The sequence below is a fragment of the Mustela nivalis genome, assembly GCF_964662115.1.
Source record: "Mustela nivalis genome assembly, chromosome: 19".
Lineage (NCBI taxonomy): Eukaryota > Metazoa > Chordata > Mammalia > Carnivora > Mustelidae > Mustela > Mustela nivalis.
Window position 1 is genome coordinate 7,025,241 of NC_139038.1, and position 21,502 is coordinate 7,046,742.

The 21,502-nt window shown below is 40.7% G+C and overlaps 1 protein-coding gene and 1 long non-coding RNA gene across 8 annotated transcripts in view; one reads left to right on the plus strand and one right to left on the minus strand.

Annotated features, from left to right (window-relative positions):
- Positions 1-21,502, plus strand: part of LOC309854055 (cytochrome P450 3A12-like) — a 68,233-nt gene that overhangs the window by 36,515 nt on the left and 10,216 nt on the right. For 5 of the 7 annotated variants that reach the window (XM_082712727.1, XM_082712731.1, XM_082712729.1 and 2 more), the window contains 6 exons: positions 1,308-1,456; positions 7,265-7,374; positions 8,425-8,491; positions 13,667-13,827; positions 15,221-15,447; positions 18,601-18,763. In XM_082712727.1, the coding sequence (XP_082568853.1) occupies positions 1,308-1,456; positions 7,265-7,374; positions 8,425-8,491; positions 13,667-13,827; positions 15,221-15,447; positions 18,601-18,763 (877 nt within the window). Of the gene's footprint in view, positions 1-1,307; positions 1,457-7,264; positions 7,375-8,424; positions 8,492-13,666; positions 13,828-15,220; positions 15,448-18,600; positions 18,764-21,502 lie in introns of those variants that run through there. The other 2 variants (XM_082712728.1, XM_082712732.1) reach the window with 2 other exon arrangements.
- Positions 9-20,951, minus strand: LOC309854086. Its single transcript, XR_014306088.1, has 4 exons — positions 20,924-20,951; positions 18,644-18,746; positions 697-875; positions 9-159 (listed from the first exon to the last, which is right to left on the minus strand). It is a non-coding gene; the product is annotated as an uncharacterized lncRNA (long non-coding RNA).

Genomic DNA, 21,502 nt, shown 5'->3' on the forward strand with positions numbered 1-21,502 from the left:
GTAAGTAGGAGTCCAGTTGCTGGGATTCCGACTCTGTCACGACACTTTCCAGCTGCTGCCGTAAAGCCCAGTTCTCTCTGTTGAGTTACTCCAGCAAACAAGCGGAAGCAGGCATGTGGTGTTAAACTCCGATGGGCGAGCCACGAAGAGGTAGCTCACCTAGAAAGGCAGGGCAGCCAGAAGAGAAAAGGATTGGCTCTTGCTTTCGGGAGCAAGGATTAAATTATCTACTTAATTGTCACTTTGGTTATTCTGGAAGACCAAAATACATTCTTGAAATGAAGAAACAGAATTGTACCAAAGTTTTGAGAGTAGAATGTGTGCAGTGGCGGGAGGGGAAGGTACATATTGGCAGGCAGTGGGTGGGGCAGAAAGTTACAAGATGGAATGGGAACGACTTTTAAAAGTATCGTGATTTTTTGTGTGTGGATATTTGCAAAATGCTAAATATTAACTTTTATTACCACTTTTCCTTCCTTTAACCTCAAAAGAGCTAAAGTCTTACACACAGGGCATGGGTAGGCTGACCATGTCATTTAATATCTAAATTTGGGTATTTTTTAATCATGCAGAAATAACTGAGGTACACTGCGTTATCCTGTGAAAACGAGGAGCATATGATCACTTAGTTACATGCTTCTGTGAACCAGTTTTGGAGTGATCTACTATTTTTCTGGGAACATTCAGAGTTCTTACCTTTTCCAGAAATGAGTGAGTCCTCAGGGCAATCTCAGATCGATGGAGATGAGACAGAGTGGGTCTTTCAGGAGCCTTAGCAGGGGTGTAGAGAAGAAGGGATGGTGTTCCTGGCAGCGCAGAACAGGGTGTTGGTGTTCTATAATGTGCTGAAGAGGAATCAGCTCTGAGCACAGATACTGTGTGAGAGAAGATCCAGATCAGTTTCACAGCTCGTGACTCCATGAGGAAGAGTTAATTATCCCATTTGTCCTGCTCAGACACAGTGCTTATCCACATTCTGCTGCCCATACTCAAAACACACTACTGTGACTTGTCCGATTTTGGGTCTCTATCCCTCCGTGACTGAGCTCCTTGAGCTCGCAGGTGTGTCTAACATGTCGCAGTGTCCCCATCACCCTCGCTAGCTGCATCACTGGCACCTCACGAGCCCCTCACGAGTGAGTGTGATGGCATCTAGACTCTTCAGATGATGCAGCAGCTGCTTCTGAATGTGTGGCTTTTGTCTTGTCTGGACGTCGGAATCTACGTGCACTTTCTGCTGCATGTGTTGGATTAAGATAGTAAAGAGGTGGTGATTTTAATTATACATGTTTTTTCTTTCTCCACAGCATCTTTGGGGCCTACAGCATGGATGTGATTACCAGCACATCGTTTGGAGTGAACATTGATTCCCTCAACAACCCACAGGATCCCTTCGTGGAAAATGCCAAGAAGCTCTTCAGATTTGAGTTCTTTGACCCACTTTTGTTCTTAATATGTATGTACACTACTGTTTTTTCTTTTCTCTTTCTCTTCCCTTCCTTCCTCCCACCCTTTCTTCATTTTTTTCTTTCTTTCTACAATAGCTTTATTGAGCTATTATTCACTTACTATATATGTTACCCATTTAGCATATAAAATTCAGTGGTTTTTATGGCCTCAGTATCTATCAGCGAATGAATGTAGAAAATGTGTACACACACACACACACACATACACACACACACACGTATATACATATATACACAATGAAATCTATTTAGCCATAACAGGAAGGGGATCCTGTATTTGTGACAACATGGGTGGAATTTAACTAAGTTAGAGGAAGACAGAGACACCTGGGTGGCTCAGTTGGTTAAGCTGCTGGCTTCGGCTCGGGTTGTCATCCCAGGGTCCTGGGATCGAGTCCCGCATCAGCTCCTTGCTCAGCGGGGAGCCTGCTTCCTCCTTCCCCTCTGCCTGCTTCTCTGCCTACTTGTGATCTCTCTCTCTCTCTGTCTAATAAATAAATAAAATCTAAAATAATAATAATAAGTTAGAGGAAAACAAATTCTCTTATGAGCTTACTTCTGTACAGAATCAAACATCCCCCCCCCAACCCCGAAACCAACTTCATACAAAAACAAGGTGAGATTTGTGGTTACTAGAGGCAGGAGACGGGGGTGGGAATTGAATGAAGGTGATGAAAAGGTACAAAGTTTCAATTATAAGATAAAAAAGTACTGGCTTATAATGTCCAATGGGATAAGTATAGTTAACACAGCTGTATGAAGTGTTTCAAAGTTGCTATGAGAGTAGATCCCAGAAGTTCTCATCACAAGGATTAAAAAATTTTATTTTGTAAATACATGAGATGATGGACATGTTATTGTGGTAATCATCTCTTGATATATGTGTGTCAAAGCCTTATTCAGTATACCTTAACTTGTGTAATACTGTGAATCTGTAAACTCAAACTGAAAAAAAAAAAAAAAGGTTTTGGTGCATTCAAATATATGGGCAACCATTACTATAGTCAATTGTTAGAACATTGTTATCAACTCAGAAATCTGTACGTTTTTTACTATCACTACCTACATTCCTTAGTCCTAAGCAGCCAGTAATCTACTTTCTGTCTTAATAGATTCTGGACTCTTCATAGAGACAGAACCATAGAACATCTGATCTTTGTGGCTGCCTGCCTTCATTAGTGTAATGTGTTCAAGGTTTATCCACGTGGCACCATGCATCAGTACCTTATTTATTTTTATGGCCAAAAAATATTCCATTTTGAGGACATACTGCATTTTATTTATCCTTTCATTATTTGATGGACATTTAGGTTGTTTCCAGCTCTTGACTATTATGAATAGTGGTGCTATCCACATTCACGCTCAGGTTTTTGCTTGATTACCTGTTTTCAAGTCTCTTCAGAATGTACTCAGGGGTGGATTTGCTAAGGTATGTAGTTAATTCTGTGTTTAAATCAATAGGGAACTGCCAAAGTATTTTCCATAGTACCTACACCATTGTACATTCCCAGTAGTAAAGTGTGAAGGTTCTGATTTCTCCACCCTTTCCAACACTTGGCCAACACTTTTCTGTCTTTTTTAATGATGTCTCTTTAATGATCCACCTTAATGGGTGTGCTCTTGTTTTGCATTTTCTTTTTTTTTAAGATTTTATTTATTTATTTGACAGAGATCACAAGTAGGCAGAGAGGCAGGCAGAGTAGGGGGTGGAAGCAGGCTCCCCGCTGAGCAGAGAACCCGATTTGGGGCTTGATCCCAGGACACTGGGATCATGACCCGAGCCAAAGGCAGAGGCCTCAACCCACTGAGCCACCCAGGTGCCCCTGTTTTGCATTTTCTAATGGCTAGTGTGGTTGAACCACTTTTTATATGCTTGTTGGCCAATTTTTTAAAATTTCTTCTCAGTGTTCCAGAATTCATTGTTTATGCACCACACCTAGTGTTCCATGCAATACGTGCCCTCCATAACACCCACCACCTTGGTGTCATATCTAAGAATTCATTGCAAAATCTGAGGTCATGACCACGCCTGAGTTTTCTTCTAAGAATTTTGTAGTTTTAGCTCTCATATTTGGGTCTTCGATTCCTTTTGGGTATTTTTGTTTAAGGTAAGAATTCAACTTCATTCTTTTGCTTGTGACTATCCAACTGTCTCAGCACCATTTTTTGTAAAGACTGTCTTTCTCCATTGAATGGTCTCAGAAACCTTCTCAAAATTCCACTGACCATAAACACATAGTTGTATTTTTGGAGTCGAAATTCAATTCCACTGATCTGTATTCCTATCTCTATGCCCGTACTACATTGCCTTGATCATCATAGCTTTGTGGTAAGTTTTGAAATGGGAACCTGGAGTTCTACAACATTATTCTTCTCATTTTTCAAGGTTGTTTTTGGCTATTCTGGGTCACTTACAACTCCATATGAATTTTAACTTTAGAATGCCGATTTCTACAAAGTACCCAGCTAGGATTCTGACAACAGAATGCATTAATCCGTAGATTAATTCAGGAAATCTTGCCACCTTGACAATGTTAAGGTTTCTGATCCATGAACATGTGATGTTTCTCCATTTACGTATCTTCTGTAATTTTTCTCAACAATTTTTGTAGTTTCCAGAACATAAGTTTTGCACTTCTTTTGTGAAAGTTATCCTTAAGTATTTTATTGTTCTCAATGTTACCCTAAATGGAGTTTTATTCTTAATTTCACTTTTGGATTGTTCAGCATATAAACATAGAATTGATGTTGTATGTGGATCTTGTATCCTGAAACCCTGCTAAACTTTATCAGTTCTTAAGATTTTTAGTTCATTCCTCCAGATTTTCTATATAAAACATCATGTTATCTGATAATACAGATGGTTTTACTTCTTTATTTATTTTTTTAAGATTTTATTTATTTATTTATTTGATGTTATTTATTTATTTGACGGACAGAGATCACAAGTAGGCAGAGAGGCAGGCAGAGAAAGAGGGAAGCAGGCCCCCCGCTGAGCAGAGAGCCTGATGTGGGGCTCGATCCCAGGACCCTGAGATCCTGACCTGAGCTGAAGGCAGAGGCTTAACCCACTGAGCTACCCAGGCACCCCTACTTCTTTATTTCTTATACGAATGTCTTTTATTCTTTTTCTTGCCTACTTCCCCAGCTAGAACCTTTAGTACAGTGTTGAATAGAAGTGGCAATAGAGACATCCTTGTTTTGTTTTTACTCTTAGGGGGAAATGCCCAGTCTTTCGCTGTTAAGTATGGTGTTAGCTATGAGCTTTTCATGGATGCCCTTTAATAGACTGAGAATATTCCCTTCTATTCCTAGTTTGATGTAATTATTGCAAAAGGGTATCGTGTTTTTGTCAAATACTTTTCCACACCTAAGGAGATGACTATGTTATATTTGTGTTTTATTCTATTGATATGGTGCATTACACAAACTCACATTGCTGGGATAAACCCCTCTGGTATATTCTTCCTTTGTTTGCTATGTTGCTGGGTTCAGTTTGCTAGCATTTTGTTGAGGGTTTGTGCATCTCTGTCATAAGATACATTGGTCCATAGTTCTCTTTGGCCATGATACCTTTGTCTGTTTTTAGTATCAGGATAATACCTCCCTCATAGAGTATGTCTGGAAATACTACATCTTCCTCTCTTTGGGGTAGGATTTATTCACAATTGGTGTTGATTCTACTTTCAACATTTGGTAGTAGAGTTTCTTCACTATTAACTCAATGTTTTTCTTGTCTTTAAGATTGTCTACTTTTTTAATGTCCATTTCCTGTTTGTATCTCCCTGGGAATTTTTCTGTTTCATCTAAGTTACCTAATCTATTAGCATGTTCTTGTTCGTAGTATTACAAGATACCACCATATTATTGTGAGATAGCACCTCACACCAGTCGGAATGACTAAAACTAACAAATCAGGAAACAACAGATGTTGGCAAGGGTGTGGAGAAAGGGGACTCCTCTTACAATGCTAATGGGAATGCACACTGGAACAGACACTCTAGAAAACAGTATGGCGGTTCCTCAAAAAGTTGAAAATAGAGCTACCCTATGACCCAACAATTGTACTACTGGGTATTTACCCAAAGAATACAAAAAGGGGCACCTGCACCCCAATGTTCATAGCAGCAATGTCCACAATAACCAAACTGTGAAAAGAGCCAAGATGTCCATTGGTAAGTGAATGGATAAATAAGGTGTGGTATATATATATATATGTAATGGAATATTACTCAGCCATCAGAAAGGATGAATAATTACCACTTACATCGACATGGGTGGAACTGGAGAGTATTATGCTGAGCAAAATAAGTCAATCACAAAAAGACAGTTATCATATGGCTTCACTGATACGTGGAACATAATACAGATCATAGGGGATCCTATGGATTCTACGGATCAAAGAGGATCATGGGGAGGGAACACTGAATGGGAAATCATCAGAGAGGGAGGATAAAAACCATGAGAGACTTTTGTCTACAGGAAACAAACTGAGGGTTGCTGGAGGGGAAGTAAGTGGCGGGATGGGGTAATTGGGTAAAGGGCATTGGGGGGACATGTGATGTGATAAGCACTGGGTATTACATGCAATTGATGAATCACTGATCTCTGCTTCTGAAACTAATAATATACTATATGTTAATTAATATACTATATGTTAATACTATATGTTAAATAAAATAAAAAAAATTTAATGAAAAATAAAACCTTTTTAATGTTAGCATAAATCTCCCCTTTCATTTCAGATGATAGAATTTGAATCTTTTCTCCTTTTCTCTTGATCATCTAGCTAAAGATCTTTTGAAAGAAATCTGCCTTGGTTTCCTTGATTTTTTTTCCTATTGTTTTTTTTTTTTAATTTTATTTATCTATTTGACAGAGAGAAATCACAAGTAGACAGAGAGGCAGGCAGAGAGAGAGAGGGAAGCAGGCTCCCTGCCGAGCTGAGATCCCAATGCGGCACTCGATCCCAGGACCCTGAGATCATGACCTGAGCTGAAGGCAGCGGCTTAACCCACTGAGCCACCCAGGCGCCCCCTCCTATTGTTTTCTATTCTTCGTTTCATGAGTTTCTGTTCTTGTCTCTATTGTTTGCTTCCATCTGCTTGCTTAATGTGCAGTTTGGTCTTGTTATTTCAGCATGTTTAAGATAGAAAGTTGGGTTGTTGATTTGAGATCTTGGTCCATTTTGAATGTAGACATATAGCAGTTTTTCTCTCTGGTGACTACTTTTGCTACATCCCTTGAGTTTTGGTATATCATACACATTTTATCAGTCTCCAAGGAATTCCTAAGTGCCCTTTTGACTTCTTCTTTGAACCATTGTTATATAGCAGTGTCTTAATTTCCACATATTTGTGAATTTCCTAATGTTCTTTCTGTTTTGATTTCTAATTTTATTCTATTGCAGTTGAAGGGCATAATTTGCATCCTGACAACAATTTCTTAAATGATACAATTAATTGAAGTAGCATATCATGGTCTTGTTTATCCCAAGTGGCTCTAGTACAAAAGATAAAAGGCTAAGAGATCCAGGAATGTTCTCCTGTTCCTTTAGTCACTCCAAAGATATCCAAGAGGCTGCTGATCTCACTACTGTAGTGGTGGCCCTTATGTATGACTTGCACTGGCTTAGTCCTTGGCTTGAAAGTTGGAGGAAAGGTCATAGAGGGAATGACTCCTAGTTTCAGTAACTCCTTGTGTTTTTTGCTTTTCTAATTGGTAGACCAAATTATAATTGCTCTGGGTAAATTTTCCATTTTCACTGTGCTTTCTGTTGTTCTTTTTCCTTACAGTATTCTTTCCATTCCTGACCCCGGTTTTTGAAATATTCAATATCTCTGTGTTTCCGAAGAGTGTTACCGATTTTTTTACAAAATCTGTAAAAAAGATCAAAGAAAGTCGTGTCAAAGATGAACAAAAGGTAAATCTGTTGACCGTTAACATGCAGTATTTTACTTTTTGGTAATTGAGCTGTGTGCATCTGATGTGTGCTCTTCTATGTAATTTTTAGGGTGGGTAGAGAACTGTAGTATTCAGATCAGAAGAGTTCTGTCATTTTGGGCAGAATGAAGAAGGTGGAGGTTTAGGAGCCAAAGAGGCAACAATTAAAATTTAGTAATAAGCATGGCAATTAGTATGTCACTGCACAAGATTTGTTGAGAGAAAAACTGCAACTTCCCCTCAATAAATTGTCAGAGGATAAAAATCACTATGTAAAAATCATTTTCCGGATAGTATAATTTTGCCATATCTTATATTGGCAGAGGTCCTTTCAATTTCAGGCCCTTACTTTACACATTCTCCAATGAAGTTCCTATCAGACACCTGGTGTCTGTATTAAATTTGAGCCTGTGACAGGCTGGAGTGGGCAGGAGACTGCAAGATGGCTGAACCTGCTTTGCCTTCCTGAGACCTGGCAGCCAGAACAAGGATGTATGTAGGACAGGGATACAGGGCTGGGTCCCTCAGGATGTCACTGAAGATTCCAAAGTCTGGAAGGGTGGGGCATCGGAAGATACTGAAACAGAGGCTGCTGGTGGACCCAGCAGAAGTCAGGGGATTGATCTATGTGGCCATTCATTAAGAATTGAAGCTGGAGAAAAAAAGAACTGAAGTCAGGGACTTTATCCTGAGGAACCAGGCATGACAGGAAAGGGAGCAGACAACTCTTTGGCCAGAAAGCTATGTTCAAAAGCCAGACAAGCTAAAGATCAGAGAGGGCAAGGACCAAAAATCAGTTGGACTTGATGGCTGGATTCCTATCAGAGAAGCATTCAGCTCTTCAAGTTTCATATCTGGATTTTTTTTTCACTGATGACTCAGACAACAATATTCAGACTTCTGGCCATAAAGGGGCAATATTCTCAGGAAAGAAGTTAGATATTGCACCCCTGATTTATTTCTGACTTCATAAGTGACATTTTACCATTGAAACTTCTCTTTCTACTTCCAGCACCGAGTGGATTTTCTCCAACTGATGATTGACTCCCAGAATTCTAAAGAAACAGACACCCATAAAGGTGAGCAAGGAGAGCTTCTGAGGGCCAGCAATGGAGAGGTTCAGAAGCAAGGGGTGGTTCTGAGATGCAGAGGAAGATTTTGAGCAGATGGAGTTTCTGCAAATTGAAGAAAGACACATGTTCAGATATAAATGGTAGCCAGAACCACTTTCCAGAAGCATGCAGCCACAATTCTCTTCTGTACTTGAAGGGTAGCCATAAACATGGCAGTTGGTGGTCTGGTCTACATCAGAACTTTTGGGGAGCTTGCTTCCAATGTCAGTTCTCCAGTTAAATCAGACCCTCTGAATGGGAACCTTTACCTGGAAATTTGCATCAAGTCTTCATCACATCAGGAGATACTTGGCCCCAGTGTTGGTGACCTTCACCTGGAACACTTGGTTGAACTTGTGTTCACTGCCTTAATGTATTATAAAGTTTTATTTTTCATTTTGTAATTAAGAAGTGACGTGCAAGATGCCTTTGCGCTTATGTAAATACTGTGTTTTTCTTCAAACATTCATCAACTACTTTTATCATGGATGGTATTTAATTGAAACTATTATTCCTATAATGGCTTCAAAATGGTGACTTTCTAATTCCATCATTTCTTCTACATTTATGGGTGATAGTCCATTATAAGGAAGCTTCATGTTCTCTCTTATTAATTTATTTATGTCAGTCTGATCTCATATTTTCCTAACTTAGTCTCTTAAATCATTCTTTATTTGGATCCTCAAATTCACTCAGGTTTGTCCATTGGAAGCCCTTGCAAGTGGGATCCTGTGTGCTTTCCTTTCTCTTTTTTCTTTTCTCTTTTTCTTTTCTTTTCTTTCTTTTTTGGGGTTCTGTTTTGTTTTGTTTTGAGTAGATTTTTTTTTAATTTATTTATTTTCAGCATAACAGTATTCATTATTTTTTCACCACACCCAGTGCTCCATACAATCTGCGCCCTCTATAATACCCACCACCTGGTACCCCAACCTCTCACCCCCCGCCCCTTCAAAACCCTCAGATTGTTTTTCAGAGTCCATAGTCTCTCATGATTCACCTCCCCTTCCAATTTACCCCAACTCCCTTCTCCTCTGTAACACACCTTGTCCTCCATGCTATTTGTTATGCTCCACAAGTAAGTGAAACCATATGATAATTGACTCTCTCTGCTTGACTTATTTCACTCAGCATAATCCCTTCCAGTCCTGTCCATGTTGCTACAAAAGTTGGGTATTCATCCTTTCTGATGGAGACATAATACTCCATAGTGTATATGGACCACATTTTCCCTATCCATGCATCCGTTGAAGGACATCTTGGTTCTTTCCATAGTTTGGCGACCGTCGCTGTTGCTGCTATAAACATTGGGGTACAGATGGCCCTTCTTTTCACTACATCTGTATCTTTGGGGTAAGTACCCAGTAGTGCAATGGCAGGGTCATAGGGATGTACTATTTTTAATTTCTTGAGGAACCTCCACACTGTTCTCCAAAGAGGCTGCACCAACTTGCATTCCCACCAACAGTGGAAGAGGGTTCCCCTTTCTCCACATCCCCTCCAACACATGTTGTTTCCTGTCTTGTTAATTTTGGCCATTCTAACTGGTGTAAGGTGGTATCTCAATGTGGTTTTAATTTGAATCTCCCTGATGGCTAGTGATGGTGAACATTTTTTCATGTGTCTGATAGCCATTTGTATGTCTTCATTGGAGAAGTGTCTGTTTATATCTTCTACTCATTTTTTGATATGTTTGCCTGTTTTGTGTGTGTTGAGTTTGAGGAGTTCATTATAGATCCTGGATATCAACCTTTTGTCTGTACTGTCATTTGCAAATACCTTCTCCCATTCTGTGGGTTGCCTCTTTGTTTTTTTTGACTGTTTCCTTTGCTGTGCAGAAGCTTTTGATTTTGATGAAGTCCCAAAAGTTTATTTTTGTTTTTGTTTCCTTTGCCTTTGGAGACATATCTTGAAAGAAGTTGCTGTGGCTGATATCGAAGAGGTTACTGCCTATGTTCTCCTCTAAGATTCTGATGGATCCCTGTCTCACGTTGAGGTCTTTTATCCATTTTGAGTTTATCTTTGTGTATGGTGTAAGAGAATGGTCGAGTTTCATTCTTCTACATATAGCTGCCCAGTTTTCCCTGCACCATTTATTGAAGAGACTGTCTTTTTTCCACTGTATATTTTTCCCTGCTTTGTCGAAGATTATTTGCCCATAGAGTTGAAGGTCCATATCTGGGCTCTCTACTTTGTTCCCCTGGTCCATGTGTCTGTTTTTATGCCAGTACCATGCTGTCTTGGTGATCACAGCTTTGTAGTAAAGCTTGAAATCAGGTAACGTGATGCCCCGACCCCGTTTTATTTTTGTTTTTCAACATTTCCTTAGCAATTCGGGGTCTCTTCTGATTCCATACAAATTTTTGGATTATTTGCTCCAGCTTTTTGAAGAATACCGGTGGAATTTTGATCAGAATGGCATTAAAAGTATAGATTGCTCTAGGCAGTATAGACATTTTAACAATGTTTATTGAGTAGATTTTTTAATAGCAGTTTTAGATTCAAGCAATATTGAGTGAAAGGCACAGAGATTTCCAGTATTTTCCACCTGCACACAGCCACCCCCACTTTCAAAATCTCTCCATATGTGGTAATTTTGTCACAATCAGTATACATACAATGACACGTTATTACCATTTAAGTCCATAGTTTAAATTAGGATCTATTGTTGAGGTGATATTTCTATGAGTTTTGACCAATGTGTAATGGTGCAAATCTGTCATTATAGTACATAGAGTCTCCTGTATCCTTTTCACAGATTACTTCATGAGCACTTTTTGCATCTGACATAAGACATTCCAGGTCTCCCTTTTACTTCCCCTGATGAGCCTTGAAATCAGCCATTACTTCAAGGAGCTCTGTTTCCTATTAGTGAGAATGGTATTTAAAAAACAAACTCTGGGATGCATGGGTGGCTCAGTCAGTTGAGCATCTGACTCTTGGTTTCAGCTCAGGTCATGATCTCATGGATCATAGGATCAAGCCCCACATCTGGCTTTGTGCTCATTGGGGAATCTGCTTGGAGATTTTCTCCCTCTGTCCCTACCCCCCTAGCACACGTGTGTGTGCTTTCTCTTTCTGTAAAATAAATGAATGAATTTTAACTTAGAAAAAAAAAAAGAAACCAAAACCTGGGATCTAGGAGCTCTCATTGCTGTTAGGGTTGCTTTTTTTTTTTTTTTCCTAGATCCTCTCAGTGGACCAGGCTAATCACATCAAATATATTTACACAGGAATGATAAACCTAAATTTTTTTTATATCTCCATAACCAGTGATTGTAGACATGCTGTCTCCTAAATAAAAGCCTTGATTTATAGTTTCTTTCAATGACAGAAACATTCCCATCATGGTTAACTTCAAGCTATCAAGGTTTCACAACCATCTCACAAAATTCCTATATATTTAACAATTGATTCTGGAGAAAAGGGACAGCCTTACTCTATTACATCACTAAAATATGTCTATACCAATGTATACATCTACCTCTATCTATCTGTGTGTTTGGTTCAAGAAATTTTCATGATGAAGGAAATATTCTATATCTGCCCTGTTCGGTACAGTGACCACTGCACACATGTGGCTACTGAGCACTTGACATGTGGTTAGTGCCTCTGAAGAGCTGAATCCTATATTGTGTTTAATGTAATCAATTAAAATTTATATTTAAATAGGCACATCTGGCAAATGGCCACCACATTGAGCAGTACAGATCTAAACTTTGAATGTCACTAGGTCCATACTAAAGGAGGAAAGGTTGGATAGTTGAATGTATCCAGATGACCTCACAGAAGGTATCACTGAAAATCCGAAATCTGTAGATCTTTCTTACAATTATGCTGTGTTGTTTCTAGTTGTGAATTTCATGTCTGTTGCAGGTACCTTGTTCATTTCAGTGCTCTAAGGATGTAAAGGTCCTAATCCAGTTCCAATCAAATAGGTTAGAGCCTGGGCAGCTTCATTTCTATCAGGGGAAAATCAGAGAGGCCAATTCACTAAGGAAGGTGACATTCAGGCCTGACGGAATGAGCATTTCTCTATCTACTCACTGGATTCTGTTTCTCTGTATTTCACGTTGGCCAGTACCCTTCTATTGATGCATTCTTTCTTGTGCTTTTTTTTTTTCTAATTAACATAGAGTGTTTTATTTGCCCCAGGGGTACAGGTCTGTGAATCATCAGTCTTACAATGCATAGCACTCACCATAGCACATACCCTCCCCAGTGTCCATAACCCAGCCACCCTGTCCCCCCACCCAAAACCCCCCAGCAACCCCCAGTTTCATTCCTGAGGTTAAGAGTCTCTTATGGTTTGTCTCCCTCCCTGGTCCCTTCTTATGCTCCTTTAATGGCATGAGTTACCCGGCATCAGTCTCCCCTCTTCTAGCTTCTTGTCTGTGTTACAGTTTCTGTACGTATCTGAGATCATCCACTTGAAGAGTCGTGGGCCCCAGGTCTTCTATTACCAGATTCCTCCCAAAGATATAATCCATGCATATCATCACATTTTGTGAAAGCTCAGATTTTGGTTCCATTGTGCTAGGATGAGGTTTGAAATTCTGCATTTCCAATAAGCTCCCGGATGCTGTTGATGCTACTGGTCCATGGAGCACACATTGGACAAGTTTTTCTGTAGCCAAATATTGTCCTAAGTTCCTGCCAAATGTTTAGATAAAAGTTCATTGAATTTTCCTGACAATTAAGCCTTAGTATTGCATACTCTCTCAAAAAAAAAATTAAGCTGTAGAAGAATGTAAATTTTTCCCAGGGAAGAATACTAGCCTGTGTTACTTATGGCTAAACTACTTTTAGGACTCTTCAGAGATAGACAGAGAACACTATGTATGTGAGACAGAAATGCCATCTCCTGAAATTAGCCACCTGTGTTGGTGGGGAAGGTGGCATAAGCAGGAGCAGATGGCCAAAAATAGTTAAAATCCTTGGGAATAAGGAGATCAAAACAACTTTTGCCTCTTTCTGGCTCTGTAGGATAGACATCAGAGTGCAAACCACTCCTAGTCTGATTCCGAGTTGCTTTTACCTATTTTCCCCAAGGGATCTGGGAGTTTCATTTGGGTTTCTTGTCACCTGAACTGTGATGTTTTTCATTCACCAGCTTTAGCTAAAATGTCTTTCTTCTCCTCTTAGCTCTGTCTGATCTGGAGCTCGTGGCCCAGTCTATGACCTTTCTTTTTGCTGGCTACGAGACCACTAGCACTGCTCTTTCTTTCTTGGCATATGAACTGGCCACTCACCCTGATGTCCAGCAGAAACTACAGGAGGAGATTGATTCGACTTTCCCCAAGAAGGTAAGCAGGCCATGCCTGAGGAGGGAGGTCAGGATGAGCTCTGTGATGCCTTAGTAACAGAAGAGCCCTCAGATCTTGTGGGTTTATATAGCAAAGGTTTACTTTTGACTCACATTCCCATGTCCACGATGGGTATTAGTTGAGGATGGGAGTATTCGGTGATACAGGGTAAAGAGGCTCTGCTTTCTTATACCAGCACTATCTAGAACACGAAGACTTTATGTTGGCTGGAGAACAAAAACTAGAGTGTTGCTCACTTGCTTTTCCAGTATTTGGCCCCAAATTGACATAGAGATCCTCAGATCACAGCCCATTTGCAAAGTGGTTTCCCCTAAGGTCAGGTGGGCTGGGAACTATGGGGGTCTACATGGATCTTCGGTGAGCAGTGTCTATGCCCCACACCCTCTGAAGGGTCAACTCTAATTAGCTCAACGTAACAAGTCAGAAACTGAGCTACAGAGACATAATATAACTTTCTTTCACATCCTATACCTAGTGGTGAAAAAGCCAAGCTATGAACCAGGTTGCCTGGATCCTGATGGAACTCATAACTCCTACTACAGTGTTGGCTCTTAAATATAACACCAAGCGACAGACAAAATTGCCCACAGTTTTCAGGCCTCTGCGCAAACTGAAATTCTCTGCTTATGAAGGCACCTGGCCTCTGGGGCTGGAGCGGCTTATTTGGTTTATTGTCAACCTTGACGCAGCAACTATGAGACCCTTCCAGCAACAGAAGGTGGGGCTGAGGGTAGGGCTCTTATTCCCTTTACATCTTTCCCTAGAACTGAAATTGTGTACCATGGTACCATCTTAGTCATCTTTTCTCATATTTGTGTTAGAGAAGAACTTGTTACTCCCCAGAATATTTATAGACTTTTTTTTTTTTTTACATAATACAGTGCTTCTCTCCAAACTTTATATATATAATCAAAAATTAGGAAGCAGGATATTTCAACTAGAAGACTTTATGAGGAATAGGGGATTTTTTTTCTGTTTTTTTTCTGTCCATTCTCTTTCCTTGGTACAGATGTGTGGGCCCTCTTTTGAAAGCAAACAGTGACTTCAGCATATTCCAAGTAAGAGTAAGGGTTATAGGCTTTTAATCACTTTTGTTTACATGAGGAAGAATAACTACTACATGGTGGTGAGAGGGACTTCAGGCCCTGTTTAGGGGGTTGTCCCAGCGGTCTCCCCTAGTGACTTGTGTCCCTACTCTACACATGTCAGTGGGCCATGGAACAGGTCAAAGGACATGGTAGATATGAAAATGTCCATAAATGCCCTTTACCAAAATACATGATTCTTAGGTGTCCCTAACACTTCAGTAGTGTATAGAGTGAGTTGAATGTTGATTCCAAATCTCGATGTATCAAAATCTCTTTCCTTCCAGGCACCACCTACTTATGATGGCCTTGTACAGATGGAGTATCTGGACATGGTGTTGAATGAAACCCTCAGATTACATCCAATTGGTGGTAGACTTGAGAGGGTCTGTAAGAAAGATGTGGAGATCAGTGGTGTGTTCATTCCCAAAGGGACAGTGGTGATGGTGCCAGTCTTTACTCTTCACCGAGACCAGGATCTCTGGCCAGCGCCTGAGGAGTTCCGTCCTGAAAGGTACAGGGAACCCTGGAATGGGGAACCCACCCTCATACTGGAGGATATTCTGATATTCCCTTCATATAGATGACAAGCATGTGGCTGTACAATTATTCATTTGGACATCTTTGTGCTCCTAGAAGTTTTTTTCTTATTACAAAATGATCATTCTTTGTTGTCAATATTTTTTAAGCTGTAGACTTAGAAACTATAGAAATGAAGAAAATTATAGTCATCTACAGACCGAATATATTAAAATCATCAATAATGTCATGTATCTCCTTATGGACATTTTTCTGTGTACTATAGATTACTAAAAAATAGGATGATATTATAATTTTTTGTTTTGAACTGCTTAATGTAACATTAGACTACAAACAACATGCTATATTTCTGTGTGTGATTATATGTATATGACTTTTTTTTTTTTAACCACTATCATCTTTCAGGAAATAGGCCTTTCTTCCCTCTAAGTTTTTCTGTCCTCTCTAGCTCTCTGAATTCACCCTCCAGCCCCCACATTCCACGTTTATTAACCTTGGCCCCCGTGCCTACTGGCCTTAGTGGGAGAGCAGATGCTGTGGACCTGAGTCCTTATCCCTGGCAGGAGGAGCAGCCTCATGGCTGCTCATCTCTGATTCTTTTTTAACTCTTTTGTCTCTCTTTAGGGTATCACTGATTCTTCTCTTCTTTGCTCAAGCCCAGTGAGTGTTCTTATGATTGTTGCTTTAAATCCTCCATTAGGTGTCGGGAGCCGGTACAGGAGGCCTACTCTAAGAGCTGTAAGGGACTGAATATGATTGGCTGTTCATTTAGGTCCACTCTCGCGCCCTGGAGGCTGCGGCGGCGCCCGAGCGGGGCGGCGGGAGCTGTGTGCTGTGCTGCGCCAGAGGGGGAAGAAGATAAAAAGAAGCCATTAAAGAAGTTTGCCTCCACGCGTGTCTCCGTGTCGTTCTTGCCGGCCGAGAGCGACGATTAGGCCTATTACTTGTATCTGTTTTACATAAATCTCTGGCTGTGGTCCAGGGTTCTACAGGGCCTCAGTTCTGGTGGAGGCAGAGCCAGGTCTCATTTCACAAGCAGACCAGAGCACATCTAGTTAAAACTCGCCACATTCAGGCCAGGGACCAAACATTGCCCACAGCAAGCAAGGAGAGCCTCTACTGACAGCCAGCCTGAAGGATAGAGCTGCCAAAACACAACAGCAGAGCACAGGCACCACACACCAGTGACACTCAGTGAAGCTCCAGGCCCTGGGTGCTACATGACTTCTTATTCATAAGGCCATTACTTTCAGGAGCACACACAGGTCCCATGCTATGTGTGGCTACAGTCCTGTGCTAGCTCTTGGTATCTGGGCTTCATTAAAAGCAAACTCATCTGCTCTCTAGCTGTCTGAGACATCTTCCTTAGAGGAGTCTTGAGCTTTCTCTTTTGGGAATTTAAAGCAGAGTCTGGCTTTGGGCAAAACATGAATTCTTTTTTTTTTTTATAAAGATTTTATTTATTCATTTTACAGACAGAGATCACAAGTAGGCAGAGAAGCAGGCAGAGAGAGAGGAGGAAGCAGGCTCCCCACTGAGCAGAGAGCCCAATGCAGGGCTTGATCCCAGGACCCTGAGATCATGACCTGAGCCGAAGGTAGAGGCTTTAATCCACTGAGCCACCCAGGCACCCCCAAAACTTGAATTCTTAAAACAGTGGTGCTTTCCTCTCTATTGTATCGGTGAACAAAATTTCAAGTGAACTTTTTAGGGACCTAGACTTTAAGCCCCTGACTCTAAGCCCCTACGGCAGAGGCCTTATCTTGTTGTGTGGTGTCCCTAGTGCTAGCATCACGTTTACACACTGTACTTGCTGAAAGAAGTCAGAATTGACCAAGTTGTCTCTTCTTTAGACCAGGAACCCTAGTGGTTCCCACAAGTTCAGCAGTACCCACTCTTGTAGCTTCTTGAACAGAAACCAGAGAGCACTCCAGGTACTTCTCTATAATTCATTCAATCATGAGAAGTGCTTATCTATGTGTTTCAGGGACTGGGCCAGAGAGTAAGAAATCCACATATTAAAAAAGGCTACTATGGAGCATTTTTGACACATACACAGGCATATCCTAGAGACACACATCTATGAAATACTTTTAATGCATCATATGTGCCTGTCACCTGCCCAACAACCACTAATGTATCCACATGCCATTGTAATCCATCTGATTCCCATATTACATTAATGTACATCATCTGCGATCATTCTAGAATGCTCTCCATAACATAAAGACTTTAAAAAATAACCTCACCACAATGCCATTATCACTTTTCCCAAATCCACATTTTCCCTTAATATAATCAAATATTCAGGAATCAGTTTTAAATAAAATATAGGATTAACCTTCAAGGAATTTATACTCTCATGAAACAGATAGACAGTGATTATACTGATTATACATATCGGAGAGTTTGACGACACTAGAGTAGCATCATGTGCCTGTGTGAATCTTCTGACTTGTTTTTGAAAGTGAGAGGAGGTGCAAGTGGAGACGATAGGGCTGAAAAGAGAAAAATAGAACTTTAAATCATGGGGGGTGGGGTGCCTGGATGGCTCAGTTGGTTAAGTGTCAGGTCATGGTCCTAGGGTCCTGGGATTGGGCCCCACTTCAGGCTCCTGCTCCATGGGGAGCCTACTTCTCCCTCACCCTCTGCTTGCCACTCCCCACTGCTTGTATGCTCTCTCTCTTTTTGTCAGATCAATCAGTCAGTCAATCAATCAGTCATGGGAGGCATTTTCTCTACTTTCTTTTTCCATGAGCATGTGACCAATATAAGTGGGAGTGGAGGCAGGAATCGACCTTTCCTTCAGTCAGGCTCATTTCCTGCTTGCCTTTCAGGGTGTGAACATCTCACCATCCCAAATGTAATTCTAATGTTTTAAGATAAGTCTTCTTTTCAACAGCATTCATCTCATCTCAACAAGACTAAATGCTCCCATAGGGTATGGGAAATGCATAGGATCTATAATTTACTATTGTCACCACAGAATCAGCATAGCAAGATTTGAGTCACCAACCCCCAAAAGGGTATCCCGTATAGTCCTGGGAAGAATCCCAAATCCCAAACGTGTAGCTCCTATGGTTTCTGTGTTTCACTAACGTGTTCCCAACTTGTATTGTGGAACCAGGTTCAGCAAGAAGAACAAGGACAGCATAAATCCTTATACTTACCTGCCTTTTGGAACTGGACCCCGAAACTGCATTGGGATGAGGTTTGCGACCACGAGCATGAAACTTGCCCTTGTCAAAGTCCTGCAGAACTTCTCCTTCAAACCTTGTAAAGAAACACAGGTCAGAGAGATTGCTTTCTACATAAATAGTATTTTATTGTTGTTTTTTTTTTTTCAAACTAAGAGATAAGTAATGGATATGTGTGTTTCAGCAGGGAGGGGTCATTTATCCTTAATAATTTGTTCTATCAGCCAAGAGAATCTATTTGGAGTCATGTGTGACCATTATTCAGCTCATGAGTACCATGTCTTTGGTTTACGACCACTCAACTGTAAGGGTCATCTAGTCAGTTACATAGCTTGACATGCTTAACGCATAGACCTTTGAACTTGAGCAATGTTTTAAATTTCTCCCAAGTCCACTGAAAGGAAGGAAACATGTTGTGCATAGTCTTGACATGCAGTGATTATCATGACATGACTTTTTGTTGTTTTGGGTTTTTTTAAGATTTTGTTTATTTATTGACAGACAGAGAGGACAGGTAGGCAGAGAGGCAGGCAGAGAGAGAGGAGGAAGCAGGCTCCCCGCTGAGCAAAGAGCCCGATAAGGGGCTCAATCCCAGGACCCTGGGATCACAACCAAAGGCAGAGGCTTCAACCCACTGAGCCACCCAGGCGCCCCCATGACATTACTTTTGAAGGATGATCTTCTCCACCACAACATACAGACATTCTCATGACTGTGGTTCTCAACCCCTCTTTGTACATTGGAATCAGTGGTTCTTTTGAAAATCCTGACCTAAGAACACCTGGGACACACAGAGGGGAGATCATCCCCCTTTTAGGAGTGCATCCTTGAGAGGCAGTGTTCACGAAGATGCCTCTCCAGGAACAAATGAGCAGGCTGGTATCTTTTACTCCGCCACCCCTCACCACAAACACAGTCATCTGTAGGAAGCAGCACAGTGCCAGTACTGGCTGCCCAACTCGCTTACACCGAGCCCCACCTCCCTGTGCTCTGGTGGGACTGCACTTCTCAGTCAGGCTTGCCTCCCAGCATAGCAGACCCTTTCCCCAGAAGACCAGGCTTGCCCACACCAAGCCTCCTGACTAGAGGGTTCTACAAGGCCTCAGTTCTGGTGGAGTCGGTGTCAGGTCTCATTTCACAAGCAGACCAGAGCACATCTAGTTAAAACTCGCCACTTTCAGGCCAGGGAGCAAACGTTGCCCACAGCAAGCAAGGAAAGCCTCTACAGACAGCTGGCCTGAAGGATAGAGCTGCCAAAACACAATAGCAGAGCACAGGCACCACACACCAGTGACAGTCTGTGAAGCTCCAGGCCCTGCGTGCTACATGACCTCTTATTCATAAGGACATTACTTTCAGAAGCAGGAGACATAACTGGCTCTTCTAACACAGAGAAGAAGGCAGAGACTTAAACAAAATATCAAGATGGAGGAATTTACCCCAAATGGAAGATCGAGATAAGACCACAGCGAGAGATTTATGTAAAATAGATATAAGTAACAGGCCTAAGGGAGAATTTAAAACAATAATCATAAGGATACTCACTGGGCTTAAGAAAAGAAGACATCAGTGATACCCTAAACAGAGATAAAAGAGTTAAAATAAGAATCAGTCAGAGATTAAGAATGCAATACATGAGATTGAAAACAAGCTTGATGCAGTGAACAGCAGTTAGAGGAAGCAGAGGAATGAATTAGTGACCTAGAAGATAATGGAAATAACAGAAAATAATGAAGCTGAACAAAAGAGATAAAGAAGAATTATACAATGCAAGAATAGATTTAGGGAACTCTGATTCCATCAAACATGATAACATTTGTATTATATGAATCCCTGAAGAGGAGAGCGGAAAAGGGACGGAAAATTTATTTGAAGAAATAATATCTGAAATCTGGGGAAGGAAACAGACACCCCAACTCCAGGAAGCACAGAGAACTCCCATCAAAATAAAAAAAAATCAGGCCAACAGCAAGACATGTAATTAAATTTGCAAAATAGGATTGCCTGACTGGCCCAGTCAGTAGGACATGCGACTCTTGATCTCAGAGCATGAGTTCAAGCCCCACGTTGGGCACGGAGCCTACTTAAAATAAAAAATAATAATACAGAAAAATTTAAGAACCTTTAGAAAAAAATCTGCAAAATATAGTGATAAAGAAAAAATCTTAAAAGCACCAAAACCAAAGCGGTCTTTACCTTAGAAGGGAAAACCTATAAGGCTAGCTGGGGATTTCATTTTAGAGCTAAAGATACCTGCAGATTGAAAGTGATGTGATGGAGACGCATTTATCATGCAGATTGATGTCAGTGGAGAACTGGAATAGCAATACTTAACATCAGACAAACTAGACTTTAAAACAAAGGCTGTAAAAACGAAACAGGGAAGGGCATTATATAATCATACAGGAGACAATCCAACAAGAAGATCTAACAGTTGTAAATATTTATTAACCAACGTTGGAGTACCCAAATATATTAAACATAATAATGAACATAAAGGAACTTATTGATAATAACACCAGAACAGTGGAAGACTTCAGCACACCACTGACAGCAATGCACAGATCATCTAAACAGAAAATCAGCAAGAAAACAATGACTTTTAATGACACCCTAGACCAGAGGGACTTAATAGATATATTGAGAGCATTCCATCCCAAAGCACAGAATACACTTTCTATTCAAGTGCACATGGAACATTCTCCAGAATAGATCACATATTAGGTCACAAAACAAGCCTCAAAAAATGCAATAAGATTGAAATCATACCATGCACCTTTGCCGACTACAATGCTGTGAAAATGACATCAAACACAATAAAAATTTGGACAG